Here is a 17597-nt window from a genome sequence, read left to right on the forward strand (position 1 = left end):
TCCACCTAAATCCTGGGCACAGAATTGGAACCTATGGCAGATTCAGGTTCTCCATGGACAATAATTACTAAAAAGTATTTCTTGGAGATATTCACAAATGTATTGGAGTTAGGTGAACTAAAGAAGTCTGATATCTTAGCAACAAGTTGTGATGGATCCACCATTGGTATCATTGGTTATGAAAGTGCGGTACTAGAGTTCAAGGGAAGAGAAACACAAGTCAAGTTGTACGTTGCAATGAAGGTAGTGAATGTTTTGGGTTAGAGAGTCCGATGTAAGGCGAGGATAATTTTGAACTCTAGAAGCAATGAGCCTATAGAACAGGTTACTTACATATGTTTAAGCTCTTTCTGATAGAGACTCTAGCTAGCCATATATTTGGCACCTTTTGAATATCATATCTTCGCGGCGTTAGTGACTTCAGGCTTGTGTGTTCATCTACAATATACCAACTTTTTCCCTGATGAGCTTGTTCTGCGATCTAGAACCTCCTTTCTACAGAACGTTTTTACGCCATTCCACATTAGTCAAACTGCCTTCCTGCCGGTGCACTATGCTCGGCCTGATCACGGCCTGATCCCTCTAAGGAGGAGGAGAGACTAATCGCTTGGACACCAAAAGAGTGCTCAGTTTCTACAAATATCGTACCAAAGACTGCCAGGTGGACGATCAGCTCTTTGTGGAGATCGCCGAAGCGAAAAAAGGCAAGGTTGTGCAGAAGTGTACCATCTCGCAGTGGACTGTGCTCTGCATTAAGATCTGATCCGCGCCGCCAAGAAAACTGCATTCAAGGACCGGCTGGACAACAACGCACACAACAGCAAGGAACTCTTCAACATCGTGAAAGAGCTTTCCAACCCCAGCGCAGGAAACAACGACATCACCCCATCGCAAGACCTCTGCGACTCCCTCGCTTCTTACTTCCACAACAAGATCGCGGACATACACAACAGCTTCAACAAACAACCAACGCACACCAGGACCGAACAACCACCCCCCACCACCACCCTCCACGCCTGGACCCCGATCAGCACCGAAGACACCATCCGCACGATGAACTCCATCCACTCCGGATCACCGACCGACCCCTGCCCCCACCACGTCTTCAACAAGGCCGACGCTGTCATCGCACCCCACCTGCGAGACATCATCAACACATCCTTCGGCACCGCCACCTTCCCTGAGAGCTGGAAGCACGCCGAACTCAGCGCTCTACTCAAGAAACCAACAGCGGACCCCACCGACCTCAAGAACTACCGCCCCATCTCGCTCCTCCCGTTTCCAGCCAAAGTCATCGAGAAGACCGTCAACAAGCAGATGGCCGCCTTCCTCGAGACGAATGGATCCCTCGACCCCTCACAGTCCGGCTTCCGAGCCAATCACAGCACCGAGACCGCCCTCATCGCCGCCACCGATGACATCCGAGCCCTGATGGACAACGGAGAAACAGCGGCCCTCATCCTCCTAGACCTCTCCGCGGCATTCGACACTGTCTGCCACCGCACCCTAGTACAGCGCCTCAGCAACGTCGGAATCCGGGACAAGGCGCTGGAATGGATCATCTCCTTCCTCGACGGAAGAACACAGAGAGTCCGCCTACCACCGTACAAGTCAGAGGCCTCCTAAGTCATCTGCGGCGTCCCTCAAGGATCCTCTCTGAGCCCCACCCTCTTCAACGTCTACATGAGCCCCCTCGCGGCCATCGCACGCCAACACAACCTCAGCATAATCTCCTACGCTGACGACACCCAGCTGATCCTCTCCCTGACCAACGACCCCGCCACCGCCAGAGCCAGCCTACACGAAGGGATGAAAGAGGTAGCCGAGTGGATGACGACCAGCCGCCTGAAACTGAACTCGGACAAGACGGAGGTCCTCATCCTGGGCTCCTCACCCTCCGCCTGGGACGACTCCTGGTGGCCTCCCGCCCTGGGCACCGCACCCAAACCGACAGACCATGCACGCAACCTGGGCTTCATCCTGGACTCCTCCCTCTCCATGACCAGGCAAGTCAACAACGTCTCCTCGGCGTGCTTCAACATCCTACGCATGCTACGGAAGATCTTCTGGTGGATCCCCACCGAGACCAGGAAGACCGTCACCCAGGCCCTCGTCACTAGCCGACTGGACTACGGCAACGCCCTCTACGCCGGTACCACCGCCAAGCTCCAGAAGAGACTCCAGCGGATCCAGAACGCCTCAGCCAGACTCGTCCTCGACATCCCACGACACAGCCACATCTCCGGACATCTGAGAGACCTCCACTGGCTCCCCGTCAACAAAAGAATCACCTTCCGCCTCCTCACCCACGCACACAAAGCCCTACACGACCAAGGCCCGAGCTACCTCAACAGCCGGATCAACTTCTACGCTCCCAAACGCCACCTCCGGTCAGCCAACCACGCCCTCGCCGCCGTCCCCCGCATCCGAAGAGCAACTACAGGAGGAAGGTCCTTCTCCTACCTGGCCACGAAGACCTGGAACTCCCTCCCGACCGACCTGCGCCTGACCCAAGACCACCTCTCCTTCAGGAAGAAGCTGAAGACCTGGCTGTTCGAGCAGTAGCGGCAACCCCCCCTCCCCCAAGCGCCTTGAGACCCTACGGGTATGTAGCGCGCTCTATAAGTGTCATTGATTGATTGATTGATCTGCTTCACACTGGCAAAGAAGCAGCCTCCAGAAAGTCCACTCCATCAGGGCTGCTACGACTGGGTTACCACACAGAGTCCCTGTGCTAGACATCTACCAAGCAACTACGTATGCCTCCCTCCATTCATTCACAAAGCACTATTGTCTGGGAAATCAAGTCCACAGAAACAGGCACTTTGCACACTCGGTTCAACAGTCCATTCAAAACCAACTTCCCATAGGTACTGCTTTGGTATCGATTCAAAAGCTATAAGTCTCTCTCAGAAGAACAAGTTACTTATAATCGGTAACGCTCTTTCTGGTAGAGTCTCAATCTAGCCACAGATTCATCCCCAACCCTCCATTCCTCCCCATTCTGTGATTGGACCCTACCCATTAACAAGATCCCAAGACTAGGAATCAATACACTTGTGTTTCAATTTGCTTTTGGTACTCCATGTTTGAGGGAGTGCAGAGTCCCGAAAGCAACGGACGTTAGCGTACAGGGTTGGGACCTGTATAGGTTCCGCACATCACTTCTAGAGCAGAAAGGCGTTTGTAGACCGACAAAAAAAGGGTTTGAGCAGTTGAAATGGAAATTGTGAGAGCTCCCACTTAGAAACCTTTCTGCATGAACAAAGAGTGTATAATTATTGTAGATGCAAGTCTGTAAGTGATTGGTGGCGTGTTATCATAGAGATGTGGGAAGGTAGAGTGGAATGTTGCGTTTGCATCAAGAACACTAAGTGAAGCCGAGAGAAGATATGCAGTCATTGAGAAGGAGTTATAGGCATATGTGTGGGGTAGCTGATTTCTGTACCTTCCTTCATGAGCATCCTGTTAACCCTTTGTTTGTGGTTCGCAATGATTAGCAAGCACCTTGCATTCCCATCTTAGTTCCCTTTCTCTGCTGCCTTTAGCTTTTACCCTGGTCCTTTTAGTAGTAACCTCTCACTGATCGTTAGATTCACTTCTTCCTGTGCATTTAGGGTTTCTACTCCTCTATTATTCTGGTGTATCCTTTGTGTGTGGATATTATATTTTAATTTAGCATTTGGGAATATCAGGGTTATCCCCAAGCTTAGCAGCTCAGGCTTTCAGTACTTGGCTCTAGCTACTGCGAGATTAGTCCTCGTTCTCTTTTAGTGTTTCCATTTCTTGCGCTTATTGTGTCTCTTGCATGCTAGACACACATACTCATGTTGCATACTCGGTCTACCTCAGATCTGCAGACGGGAGCTTACAGTAAACATCATGAAAACTTAGTTGTCATTTCATAGAGTAAGGTCAGGGAGCCCATCTGGCACTGTGTACGGGCGGGATAAAACCTCATGTCTGGATCCGGAGCATTGGGGCGATGGGGCACCCTATATGCACTTTGCTGGGGGCCCCCCTCAAGTTTCGTTACACCACTGAGTTAGGTAGCATCCATAGAACAGCCCCAGTTCTCCTAGCTGTGTTCTGCTGGTCTAATATTAGAAGTAATTGACATGCGTCAGTAGCTTACACTAATGCAAGTGAAGTTCCTCAGAGTGACCTCATAAACCCTCTCTACTCACCTTGTAATGGTGCAGAACTCAACAGCGATTCTCTCAGTCATGCACCACTCTGCCGGAAACATGCGGCCATACTTCTCTTCGTAGTCCACCAGCTGACGCTTGATCCAGGCGTACCGCCTGTCAATTTTATCCAGCCAGGCCACCTTGAAAACATAAGACACCCAAACATGAAGCATAGTGATAGAAAACAAACACCAGCTGATCTTGTTATGAGGTACATGATTAGGGTTTGTATCAGCTTCCACTGAAAACCAAGCACACACACACACATACACATCACCCCCCTCCCCACCCCGCCAAGAAAGATACTTCCTTTTTAATCTGCATATCATGTCCCCAATAGATACTTCTGGTGGGAGGCTGATATTACCCCTATACCTATAGGTTGAGAACCTCGTCAATGAATAGGAGAGTTCTTTGTTGCAGCGAAACAGTAGACTGCATGTCAAGAATATAATCTAGGACAATAAGCACTGGTTCAATGGGGTTGTATGACACTATATAGCCACATATAACAATATAGCACCCACTAAATACACCTACTACTACATTGTAAGGTAAGACTATATACACTTTTCTGCACTCACACTTACCTTGGAAGATGAATATAAATAGAGTTAAGACTAGCAACTATATATATAGCTTACACTGTAGTGAGTGGTAGGTAGATATAGCAAATGCAATATTATTGCTGTACGATTTATCGCATGTAGTAACCTACCACGCTTGCCTGCTACTCAGGATATCGGTGCCATCTCCATCACATTAGCTCTCAGTCGCACTCTAACAATATGTAGCTTGGTGTTCTGAAGTGTGTACCCTTAGGTCCACAGCACAGGTATTGCTGTAATTATTGTGTGGCAATCCCACACCAAGTCCTACTGTTACCCCAGTAAGAGTACACATTATCCTATATGGATCACTGATATAACAGAGAAAAGTGTAGAATTCAGTATTGCTTGACCGATTTCTAACTGCCCAAAACCATACCCATAAATCCAAACCACGTCCCACCCCCAGGCCGGACCAACTCTCGCATAAGCACACACTTGACACTTGACACACAACATAGTATGACTGGGCCACATCTCATGCTACCAGACCGCATTCTGTCATATCATCACCAGTAGTACAAAACAGGATTTTTTTGGGTGATCTCACATGTCTCACTGTAGTTAAAAATGTCGAAACTACAATGTCATCTTTTTTTTGCTTGCTTCCTCCCCATCAGTCAGCACCACAACTCTTCCCAGTGTTTATGTGAAGATTACTTACGTCTTGATTCTCTTGAAACAAAACCAGATACTCTGAAAGATGTTGTCGAATGAACTTCTTGATGATTTCTTGTTTAATTCTGGCATCTAAAACATTAGCGACAAGGCAAGCATCGCGCAGGACATTGCTGGGCCCACCAGGCCTCTAGAAAAGAAAAGAGAGACTATGGATGTTTCTGACAGATCACGCGCTCCTCTGATTTCTGGTTTGCTGCCACTATTTAGCATTCATACGCTGATGTGGATTATGTAGTCAGTGTTTGTTTAAAAGCAAGAAATAAAAATGCACTAATACAGGATAGCATAAAAGCATTAACACACATAGTAATTCAAGAAAAATGATGGTGTGAGGCGTGCCTGCAACCCAAAGAGACGTGCACACTGCCACACCTATGGAGCAGCCAGAAAATGAGAAGGCTCTTTAGTTTTAGAAACGAATTTCACTGGATAAGCGCTCAGGCAAGACACTTCTTATAATAAGTCTTCAAGAGCAATGGAAGCAAAAAAAGGTACTGACAAATACATATTGAAATGTGAGGGCTCGCTTCACTCAGTCGGAATAAATCTAGAAAAAAGGTTTCCCTGAGCTTAGAGCCTTCAAATCAGGATTCACCTATGGGACACCACCTTCTATTAGTCCAAGGATTCTCATAGTCCTTCGCCGGAGTGAGACGCATACTAACAAATGTTTGGGAGGACTGGTGATCTGGGAGGGCAGCAATGGGTTGTCCTCTCCATGCGTTGGTCTGGCGTTACCCCTATCAGCCCATGGTGATGCCAATGCAAAGTTCTAGGGGGCAGGGCAATGACGCGAGTAACTCATTACTATGGATGAAGCAAGACTGTTGTACATCCAGCAAATGCAGAAAGGCAAACGTGAAGCTTTTCTCCATCAATGTTAATACTAGTGAACACCATTTGGAACATCTTCCAACAAATATGATAGCAGCCTTATGTCAGAGTTTTTAGTTCGAGCCTTGTTGTGAGCTTACAGCAAATATAGAAGAACTTGAAGCCTGTGCGTTGCTTTGGGTGTTTGTTTGCTGCAGGCCACGTGCTCCGATCTAATATAGCTCGTCGGGGAATGCCCCTGTGTTTTCCGTGCGCACACTGATCAAAAGGTTGGAATTTTACGACAGCTTCGAGGATTAATGCACTCCCTGCAGGTGTGTGTGTCTGCGCGCCACAGGCCATATAGCCTTTTCTGTTGATTGCTTACCGCTATAGTGCCCCTGACGCATATCTGTTTGTGTGTACAAGATTCAGGGCACCGGTTCAAATCCAATCCCATTAAACACCTCTGTGGTTTGTGCCCCAGTTGCAGAAATGTGTGTGTATGGTACATGCTATTGGTTTCATCACAGTTAGACACCTTGTTGTCTAGACCCATCTATTGCTGAATTGTAAGAAGAGGAGAGATGTATACAGCCTCATGTCAAGGGTAAATGTGCAAGAACTAGATTTATGTTTGACCCGTGCACCACTAGGACCTGGAAAGGTTGGCTCATGAAACAGGGGCTCGATCTGTGTGTGGTTTGTATTATGTTCGAGTTTGCAAACTTCTCTGTGGTGCATCCTCCTTTTACAGGGTTTGAAGAAAGGGTTTTGAGACAAGGCAGCTATCTGGATTAAGAGACGTGCTTCAGAGCTCTTTCTGTAGCCTCAAGGCCCAGCAGGGCCAATTTAGCCTTTCATCCTTAGGTCTGTCTTTAATCCTTGAGATGTTGATATGGCAAAATACAAGAGCACCATTTATGGACCCTTCTCCTGCAGAGCAGCTGACATTAAGGGGTCGGTAAAGTTGTAATGAGGGGTGCAGTTTCTGAGATGGGATGGATTGTTGTTTGTTTGATTGTTTTTTGTTGTTGTTGCAAAGGATGGATTCACCTGCTTTGTGTATGGTGTGTGTGTGTGTGTGTATATATATATATATATATATATATATATGTATATATATATATATATATATATATATATATATATATATATATATATATATATATATATATGTGTGTATGTATTTAACTTCGTCCACAAAAAAATATATATATATATATATCATATAAGTAGAGCTAATAAGCTATTTATCATAATTGCGGACTTTGGGAATTGGATATTTGCATCCTGTGAGTCGTCGTGCCCCTCCTCCCTCTACAATGGTATAAATAGCATGTTATACTTTGCGCATCATATATATGTTTTTTTCTACAGCATTGCTCATGCTTAAAAAAGATCATTTAACTATGCCTCAAGTGGTACCGTTTGTGCAATAGGGTAGAATTACATGGAAGAGGTCCTGTGATTTGTTTCATTGTGTGAAGTAGTTGTTACATGCGAGGCATAAGCAGCTTTTTTGTTACGTCAGTTCTGCTTTACTCCGGTACTAAAAAGTGTATTTTTTTTGCCCTGTTTAATAAACATGTGGATGTATGCTGATTTGTACAGTTTTTAAATATCACCTGTTACCGGGCCACAATTATTTTTACTGTTATGGAATCTACATATGTGAGAGAGATAGAGATAAATATATATAGAGAGATATGGATATTGGCTCGAACATCAAGACTTGTGGCAATAAACAATAATTAATCAAAATAATTTGAAATAATAGCCCCAGTTTTCGATCCCTGCAACGCTGCATCGAGGTTGCTCAGTGAGCACTGCCCCAGCGCGCGCCCTCCTGCAGGAGTCCGTGCTCCGTCTGCGGACCAGCCTCTGTTTTGGGGGGCTCCGCTGAAATCCATGTTTCACACAACTGAAGGCTCTGTTGCTGGCGGTATAGTGCCCCTTGTAAGGAGCTGCACACGGGCCTCGCAGCGCCTGTATCATAAGAAGGCGCTATGTACTATGAAAGAGCCTTTCCGCACTGGTCTTCCTCGGAGTTACCCATCATGCTTCTCCCTAGCTACACGATCCTCGTTAGTGTTTGGCGTTCGGTGAACGGGGTGCAGGTCCTGCACTGCCCCATCCTATTCTAGGCTCCTCTGCGGAGGTCCCTTTCTCATGCTCTTCTTCCCGGGGCACTGTCACTTGCACCCACCCCTATGCTTGCTCCCCGTGGTGCATGCCGTCCTCCATACTGGCACTCTCCCTTAAGTCTGACTCTCTGGGGTTGTTTCTCCCCCTTCTATGCACGGCTCCCTGGTGGTGTATTCCCTCTTCTGTCTGACTCTCTCTGGGGCTCTCTCCTCTATGCACGGCTCCCTGGGAGTGTCTCACCTCTCCTCTATGCACGGCTCGCTCTTTTTTCCCACTCCTCTATGTATGATTCTCTCTGGGGTCTCTCCTCTCCTCTATGCATGGCTCCCTGGGGGCCCTTGTTCCCCCCTTCTATGCATGGCTCCCTGGAGCTGTCTCCTCACCGCATGTCTGACTCTCCCCAGGTGTCTCTCCCTACCCTATGTTGGACTATCTGGGGGTGTCTCCCCACCGCTCCGCACCACCACAGCATCACTCAGCGCCACCCCAGCATCACTCAGCGCCACCACAGCATCACTCAGCACCACCACATTATCACTCAGCACCACCACATTATCACTCAGCACCACCACATTATCACTCAGCACCACCACATTATCACTCAGCACCACCACAGCACCACTCAGCACCACCACAGCACCACTCAGCATCACCACAGCACCACTCAGCATCACCACAGCACCACTCAGCACCACCACAGCACCACTCAGCACCACCGCAGCATCACTATGCGCCACCGCAGCATCACTATGCGCCTCCGCAGCAGCACTCAGGGCCTCCGCAGCAGCACTCAGGGCCTCCGCAGCAGCACTCAGGGCCTCCGCAGCAGCACTCAGGGCCTCCGCAGCAGCACTCAGGGCCTCCGCAGCAGCACTCAGGGGCTCCGCAGCAGCACTCAGGGGCTCCGCAGCAGCACTCAGGGGCTCCGCAGCAGCACTCAGGGGCTCCGCAGCAGCACTCAGGGGCTCCGCAGCAGCACTCAGGGGCTCCGCAGCAGCACTCAGGGGCTCCGCAGCAGCACTCAGGGCCTCCGCAGCAGCACTCAGGGCCTCCGCAGCAGCACTCAGGGCCTCCGCAGCAGCACTCAGGGCCTCCGCAGCAGCACTCAGGGCCTCCGCAGCAGCACTCAGGGCCTCCGCAGCAGCACTCAGGGCCTCCGCAGCAGCACTCAGGGCCTCCGCAGCAGCACTCAGGGCCTCCGCAGCAGCACTCAGGGCCTCCGCAGCAGCACTCAGGGCCTCCGCAGCAGCACTCAGGGCCTCCGCAGCAGCACTCAGGGCCTCCGCAGCAGCACTCAGGGCCTCCGCAGCATCACTCCCGGCCTCCGCAGCATCACTCCCGGCCTCCGCAGCATCACTCCCGGCCTCCGCAGCATCACTCCCGGCCTCCGCAGCATCACTCCCGGCCTCCGCAGCATCACTCCCGGCCTCCGCAGCATCACTCCCGGCCTCCGCAGCATCACTCCCGGCCTCCGCAGCATCACTCACGGCCTCCGCAGCATCACTCACGGCCTCCGCAGCATCACTCACGGCCTCCGCAGCATCACTCACGGCCTCCGCAGCATCACTCCCGGCCTCCGCAGCATCACTCCCGGCCTCCGCAGCATCACTCACGGCCTCCGCAGCATCACTCACGGCCTCCGCAGCATCACTCACGGCCTCCACAGCATCACTCACGGCCTCCACAGCATCACTCACGGCCTCCACAGCATCACTCACGGCCTCCACAGCATCACTCACGGCCTCCACAGCATCACTCACGGCCTCCACAGCATCACTATGCACAACCACAGCATCACTATGCAAAACCACAGCATCACTGAACGCACAGCATCACTCGTCGCGACCACAACATCACTATGCACAACCACAGCATCACTGAACGCCACAGCATCACTCGTCGCCACCACAACATCACTCCACGCCATCACAGCATCAATATGTGCAACCATTCAACAACAACTGGTTCAAATATGTTCTCTCAATGTTTCAAGCTTTATTACAAATGTCACAAAAAAGATGTTAATAATTCACTTCTGTTCTTGGATTTTCGTCACAATAAAATACACTGAACATAATCTTCACAAAAGTTATTTACAAACGTTTAAGCTATTGCCATTATAAATTACAATCACTTTTATTTAAGTATTAATTATTTAAACAAATTAAAAGCCATTGTTATTTGTAATATCAATACATCTAAGTCACGTAAATACAAAACATGTTGCATTACAAATGCTATAGGTGTCACATTTGCGAAAGTTATAACTATTGACATTGTAAATGACAAAGCTATTAAGTTAGCTATTTTCAAAACCAACACATATAAATAAAATAATTGTCATTTACAAGACCAATAGCTCAAACTTTCCTAATGCGAGACCTATTGCATTGCAAATGCTTGTTTCTTTTTGGTTAGGTACTCCATGACAGTGTCTGTGCTTTTCAGCTACCTCCTGCTTGTTTTCCTCTTCCTCATGTGCTTCTCTCCCCCTGCACTCTGTGTTGCTCACTGTCGCAACTCTGTTTCTTCATGCCCCACCTTGTTGCTTTCAATTTCATGTCCTCCCCTCTTCTACTTCTCTTCCACCCGTGGCTTCTCCCTACCCCATCCATGTTGCACTTGCTCCTATGTTCTACCCCGTTGCTTGTTCGCCTGTGTGCTTCTCTCAGTCTGCTCTATGTTGCTCTCTCACTCATTGATAGTTTTCCCTTACCCCACCATCCGTGTTGCTTCCTCCACCCACACCCTCCTTCTTTGTTACTCACTACTTCTCCTCTCCATGTTGCTTCAATCCCCGCCTTCTGCTGCTTCCCCCACCAGCGCCCTCCTTCTGTCACCCATTGCTTCTCCTCTCCACCCCCACCAGTGCTGTTCCCCCACTCGCAGTCTGTTTTCCTCCACTTCTACCCTTCCAGCTCCCCCCAGTCTGTCTTGAAGTAAATGCCTGTGCTCATTTTTTTAAATGTATTTGCCATTCAACCTCATATCAGCAAATAAGAAGTAAAAAAAAAAGCTGCTGCATCATTTTGTGGGCATGGTCATGGGAGGGGCGTGTGCCTACAATATGACACGGCTAGCCGCATCATGGGCATTTTTCTTTTCCTATATAGCAATGCTGCGCAGCATAGGGTGCATGATATACAGCATGGCAAAAAGCCACTGACAAAGCCAAAAGGTCTCAAACGTGCAACCTTTTGGGTTTGTCGATGCTTGTTCTATATTGGCAACATGTCCAGTTATTGAAGTCAGAATCATTGTTTGGAATCTTGTGTCTTTCGCGGATAAGCGCTACTCCTGTTCTTCAGCCACACTTTCTTCAAAAAGCACATATTAGCAGATAACCGTGTGTCAGTAGTTCATGGAGGAATCGGTGTCTGCGCCTATGATTGTTTGTGGCTGGAGAGAACAGCAAAGCCAGAGGTTAAGATTCATGGATGCTGTGTGAGCTTTAGCAAGCACTGTGAGTGAGCAGTAAAGCACTACTCACTCGTAATACCTTTCATCACACGAGTGATTCACACCAGAGGCTCCAAAAGACTGGCTAAACCCCAACCTAAAGGCATGAAGGAACAAATCACCCCCTCAACCTATAACTTTAAAAAAGCATCAAGAAACTAACACAGGTCACTGTTTGGCTTGCACTTGTAGCAAACACTTCGGTAACTGACAGACTCGCTCTGCTTGTGCTTTTAATAACCTTGTTCTCACCGCTTTTTTAATCAAATCTGTATTGGGAAAAATTTAATGTAATTTGGGCAACTCTCAGGTCCAGCGCGGTCGCGTCTTGAACGGCCGATTGAGTGGAGAGAGGGCTGCCTTTTGTGGAACTGGCAATCTAACCTTGGGGGCCATCTTGAGCGGTTAGCGCTCTAGTTGTCAACTCTGAGGGCATAAATTCACCGCGTGCACGGATGTGCCGCTGGCGCGCCTAAGGAAAGCCCGCCCGCGTCTGGGCGCTGCCAGCTGCCAGGGAATTCTGCCCATTTGTACAGGTAGAAGATGACTCTTCTAACTATTCAAAAGACGTACTGCTGAATCTAAGGGAGAACACTTTAGGCATGGGTTGTGGGGGGGATATTTCAGTAGAAAGAGGGACACAAGGCTTCAATTGTGCTCAATGTGGGTGGTCGGCGATACATAATCAGAAAACTGTAGATCCTCTTTACTCTCAGACCCTAAGCAATCAAGCCTTAAAATAACTAAGCAATGGGAAGAGTGCCCAGGTGAAGGCAGCACAAGTAGCTCCCTTCCAGGGCTAGTATATCAATGTCAGATCCATTCCTAAGCAGTCCGCTGAAATGTGGGACTTGCTGGAGTACTTGAAGCCAGATATTTGTCTCATCACTGAGACCTGGCTGCAAAACCACTCTACACCGGTTTTGGCAATCGCGTTTCCTGAGGAGTATACAGTCACGAGATTAGACAGGGTGAGCAAGAGGTGGGGGGGGCCTTGCCATAGACCAGAGGTCTTAAAACTTTTGTAGGTTGAGCCCCCACAGCTGAATTTTTTTAGATGCTGGGCCCCCCCACCACCTGACAAAAATTTGTGGAATCTGGGACACTACATAATCGACTGCCACGCGCATATCACGAGCCATATCCGTCAAATAATGTTCTACACAACAAGAATGTTTAGTAAACTACAGGTTTGTGAGTGGCTGTGGTGAAATGACAGAGGCTTATTATACAGTTCAAAACACAATTTTCCAAGATAAAATGTGTGCAAATTGTTTTTACTAGGATGCTTTGTTCCACACATGACATAGATTAATAATAACATCACCAACATAAATGTGACGGGTGTGCATGTTTTTCATCACAGACGGTCAATCTGTGGATGGATTTTTGCTACTGCCATCCTCAGGTTGTGCTCCACATCTAGTCTTAAACGGTACTCAGTGTTTAATACCGCAAGTGCTGAGAACCCAATCTCACATAAATAGGAGGAGCTGAAAAGCAAGAGAGTTTTGATAGCAGTTTCTCTCAAAGCTGAATATTCTGCAGACATTTTCAGTTAAAACGGTGACTGTAAGGGATACAGTGTTATCAGATTTTTCGAGCACTCCCTAGCTCAGTCACGAGAAACAATTCTTCTTTAGAAAGCATTAACAATAGTGAATAGTGTGAGTGCACCGGGATTAGTGTGAGGGCATTGTGATCTCTGTGTGTGCAGGGTGAGCGTGAAAGTGAAGGACGAGAATGCGGAGCGAGTTGTCTGAATGCAGGATGCATTCCCAGACACTTGAAGTAACTCAGCATGTTGTGGACGGCGGCGTAGGGTTTCAGATATAACTTAAACTTTTGTTATAATGACATTAAACAGGAATCATGGGTGTAGGAAATAAGTGTGCTGATCTTGCAATAAACTTCCAGTTTTATGGTTAGGGTTGCCAGCTCGTTATTTGTGGAAGTCAGCCCGTAACAGCGAGACATCGGTCGAGATCGTGCCCACCGTCGATTGTACGCTGGAAAGTGCTTTCATAATGTCTTCCAGTGTTACTTATTTCCCGCTTTCGCTTTCTGATGTTTCCCCGGTTGATGGTCGTCCTTCTGCTGCGGCCGGGTTTTTTTTTGTCATATGTGAATTTATCCAGTTTCGCCTGCACCGTTTGGTTTCTTGGTCCTCTGCCGGCCATTTTATTTCTCAGAGGTGCAGTTCCGTAGCTTGGCAGAGGGATCAGGCGCTAGGCTCAGAGCGAAACAAGGTATGGCGCTGGGTTCGGGTGTCGGCGTTGGCCCACTACGTGCTTCTTCACCTGTGCTCTCTACCTCCTCGAGTGTGGGCGTGCCTCGATGTGTCTCGATATGACGCTGGTCTGACTTTTTTCAGTGCTGTTGTGCTTGCTCCCCAAAGTATAGTGGGGGAGGCTGCAGACGTGCGTTGTGCCCTGGCAGGCCTTCAGGTTCACTGTCACTTGCCTTGTACGGACCGGAGGGGCTCACCAGGTCGGCGTGACAGTTGCTACCCCTTGCTGTATAGTGGCTTGGATACGTGGAGATTTGTGGTCTGGGTGCTTGCTTCAGGTATGACACCTCCCTTATGTCTCATGCACGCTGGACTGTCGCTGACAGCCTCTGCGGCTGGGGATCTGCAAGGAAATCACTGCTGTGCGCGCTTCCCTATTTACGCCCTTGCTCCCTTATTTGTTTCATCAGTCCCAGTCAGCACTGGACCCAGACACTGCGCGAGGGGCAGGTTACCACCAGTTCTTGTTGTCTCCCCACACCACTCAGCGCCAAAGGGGGGGGGCAGAGTGTTTCCGTGTACCGCTAGTGCTGTTGATTATGCACTGACTAGGGTGGTGCCTCAGTGTCCACACCCCATTCGCTCCTGTGCTCTGCCTCCCGGTGCACGTAGCGTTTCTTCTGCCTGAGTGCACTGTTCCGCTCCCCAGGTTCCGTTTTACTATAGGTTGCCTCTTTTTTCTTTTATTTTTTATTTATTTATTTATTTAATTTCATTTTTTTTGTGCTGTTGTCGATTGGTTATTTGCATCGTACATCCATTTCTTGATTATTTTGCCCCTATGTCTGCTACTTGGCGACGCGGCGTCTTGGGAATTATTTTATCTAATCTCCCCAGCTTGTTTTGTGCCATTTGGGACAGCGCCGGCAAAGTCGTTGGTGTGTTCCTCAAGGGGCGATCTCGTCAGGGCGTCCTTCCGGTTTGCCGAGCCCTCTCTACCTTCACTTCCGTCCGGACCGCCGAGCCTCAAAGCCGCTGCCGGTCGCCGTGAAGCAGGCCGCTGACCTCCTTCGGTCGCGCTGCGTGTTCCCGGTATCGGATCTTTGTCGGACGCCTGCTGGTCAATGCCGCCCGGTTCCGGACCCCAGGGACAGCCCTCAGAGCCTTAATTTATTGCGGATCAGCTAAGCCGCCATCGTAGTCGGCTGCTAGCCACGCCCCTCCTGCCTGTGTACTTTTAAAAGAAACTTTGTCACACTTTCTGCTAAGAGCTAAGCCTCCCAGGACGGGGTTAAATTGGTAGAGCTCATAGCTGCCATGGTTTCAGATTGCTATGTGTGACATTTTTAGGTCTCGCACCTGCGAACCGGATCGCAAAGCGATCCGTCGCTGCGAGACTTATTGTGATCATTCTGCCTTTCAAGGACTGAAAGGGAGAGGACAAGAGACTGGCACGCGCACGCATGAAGCAGCCTGCCGGGATCAGGTCGCGCGCGTCAACACGCGCTCCGATTCCGGCAGGCTCTTCAGTCACCATGGATCACTCTCACGCACGCGCACACATGTAGACACACTCCCGACCCCCCCTCACCAACTCACCGTGCTCTACACACAGACACATGTACACAGACACATGTACACAGACACACGCACACACATCTCCCCACTCACCGGTCTCTTTCTCCGGGTTCCGTGTCTCTCTCTCCCGCACTGGTATCTGCTGGTCTTCACCCGGGCCCCCTCGTCTCTTTCTCCGGGTTCCGTGTCTCTCTCTCCCGCACTGGTATCTGCTGGTCTTCACCCGGGCCCCCTCCTGGGACCCGGGACTTCAGCTGCCACTTCGTTTTCGCTCCGGGGCTCGCTCCTAAAAACGAAACTTTGGAATGACGCGCATGCGCAGGCAGCCCCCGCCCTCAGTTACAACCCAGTACTGAGCTGCTTTTACTTTCGTAGTCTTCCGTGTTCGCTGCGGTGGCTGCTGTTGTTTGTACTTGTTGGGACAGCGTTGGACTTTTAAATTTGCATTATATCTGAGTATCCTGCGAAGGGCTGTTAAGTTGAGTTCTGCGGCTTTTGAAACGTTTGGCAGCGTGGTTGGTAAGTTTATTTTTGGTAACTTTGGGCTTTTTAAAATGAAATGGTATGTTGTGGGGTTGATATGAAATTTTAGCGCTAAGGATTTACACATAGATTAGTTGGTATGTTTAGCGCATGATTAATTATTTTTAGTTATTGAAAATGTAATCCAACGTATATTTTTGAGCGGTTGCGAAAGTTTAAATGCGTGTAAAACCATTTTTCGAAGACTTAGGAACACGCTTTCAGCCGCTGCCGATTGTGTGCCTGCTGACGCTTCCCTCTTAAGATGGCAAAGATAGTGCCCCTGGGCCATGGGCTCGATGAGAGAGGCAGGCTCGTTCCGTTGTGCTCAGAGACAAGCTCGCCCCGTTGACCCCACAGACAGTCTTGCTGCACAGCACTCTGCTCAAGGGCAGACAATGAAAGAATCGAGGCTCATCAAATGTTCAACAGACAGTGATCCTGGTCACGTACCAAAGATGAAGGGTCCAGGGCCCCGAGAGGGCCGGGGTCTGTCTACAGGCAGCAGGCGCCTACAGGCCACTCAAAACCAAACCCGTGGACACTAGCAGGGTAACCCCAGAATGCACAAAGTGTCACATCTGCAAAAAGACACACAGCTCAGATGCTATGTGTGCGTCCTCTGCGCCATGCATCAGAGTCAAGGAAATAAACATCTCAAACCTGGCGGGCGGCTTCAAGGCACTGTGGCACTTTCTAGGTCGTGCACCAGCCTGTGATCTTGGGGCTATGTATGGAAAAGCAGGGCTATGGAGAGGAGTACTTGCGTGTTCCTGGCATTTAAACAGGGCCCCCTCCGCCCCCCACTTCACCTGGTAAAGCAGCGTGCAGGAGGGTGTAGCTCGCCGACAACGAACATTATATGTCTACAGAAGCTGCCAGAGTCGGAAGCTGAGATTCACAGCCTGCGCCCCGCGTCCTCAGAAGGACGTGCAAATACCCGTCCCCCTTCGCCTCTAGCGCCTCGAGGCTGGTCACTCGGTCATGCAATACACTAACTCTCTCATCTGATGCCAGCCTGCGCCCCTTAACCCAGGAAATAATGGAACCTTTCACCCCAATGTAGGTGTTTGACGTTCACTTCTCTGCACGTCCACCGTGTTGCCTCCTAGACTTGGATGATGCTTTGTAAAGCGCCTGGAAGTTCCTCCTGTCGATCTAGCTCGCGCTACGTCAAACAAGAGGACTAGCAGCGCTGTCACAGGTGAAAGCCTCTCACCAGGACCCCAAAGGAAATAGGACCAGTAATCAGCACAACGCCCAACCCCGGTCAAAGGCCAAGAAACCAGTAGCGATACTCATGGAACCAGGCAGCGCTGTGAGGCTTTATTCTGGCTTGATCTGTGGAGAGTTACTACTTCCAAAGCG

The 17597-nt window shown here is 49.4% G+C and overlaps 1 protein-coding gene across 2 annotated transcripts in view; it reads right to left on the reverse strand.

Annotated features, from left to right (window-relative positions):
* VPS53 (VPS53 subunit of GARP complex) overlaps window positions 1-17597 on the reverse strand; it is a 1098026-nt gene that overhangs the window by 523822 nt on the left and 556607 nt on the right. For both annotated transcript variants that reach the window (XM_078679873.1, XM_078679872.1), the window contains 2 exons: window positions 5463-5606; window positions 4188-4330 (listed from right to left, as the gene is read on the reverse strand). In XM_078679873.1, coding sequence (XP_078535999.1) covers window positions 4188-4330; window positions 5463-5606 — 287 coding nt within the window. The remainder of the gene's footprint in view (window positions 1-4187; window positions 4331-5462; window positions 5607-17597) is intronic.

This window comes from Lissotriton helveticus, chromosome 3_1 (genome assembly GCF_964261635.1).
Source record: "Lissotriton helveticus chromosome 3_1, aLisHel1.1, whole genome shotgun sequence".
Lineage (NCBI taxonomy): Eukaryota > Metazoa > Chordata > Amphibia > Caudata > Salamandridae > Lissotriton > Lissotriton helveticus.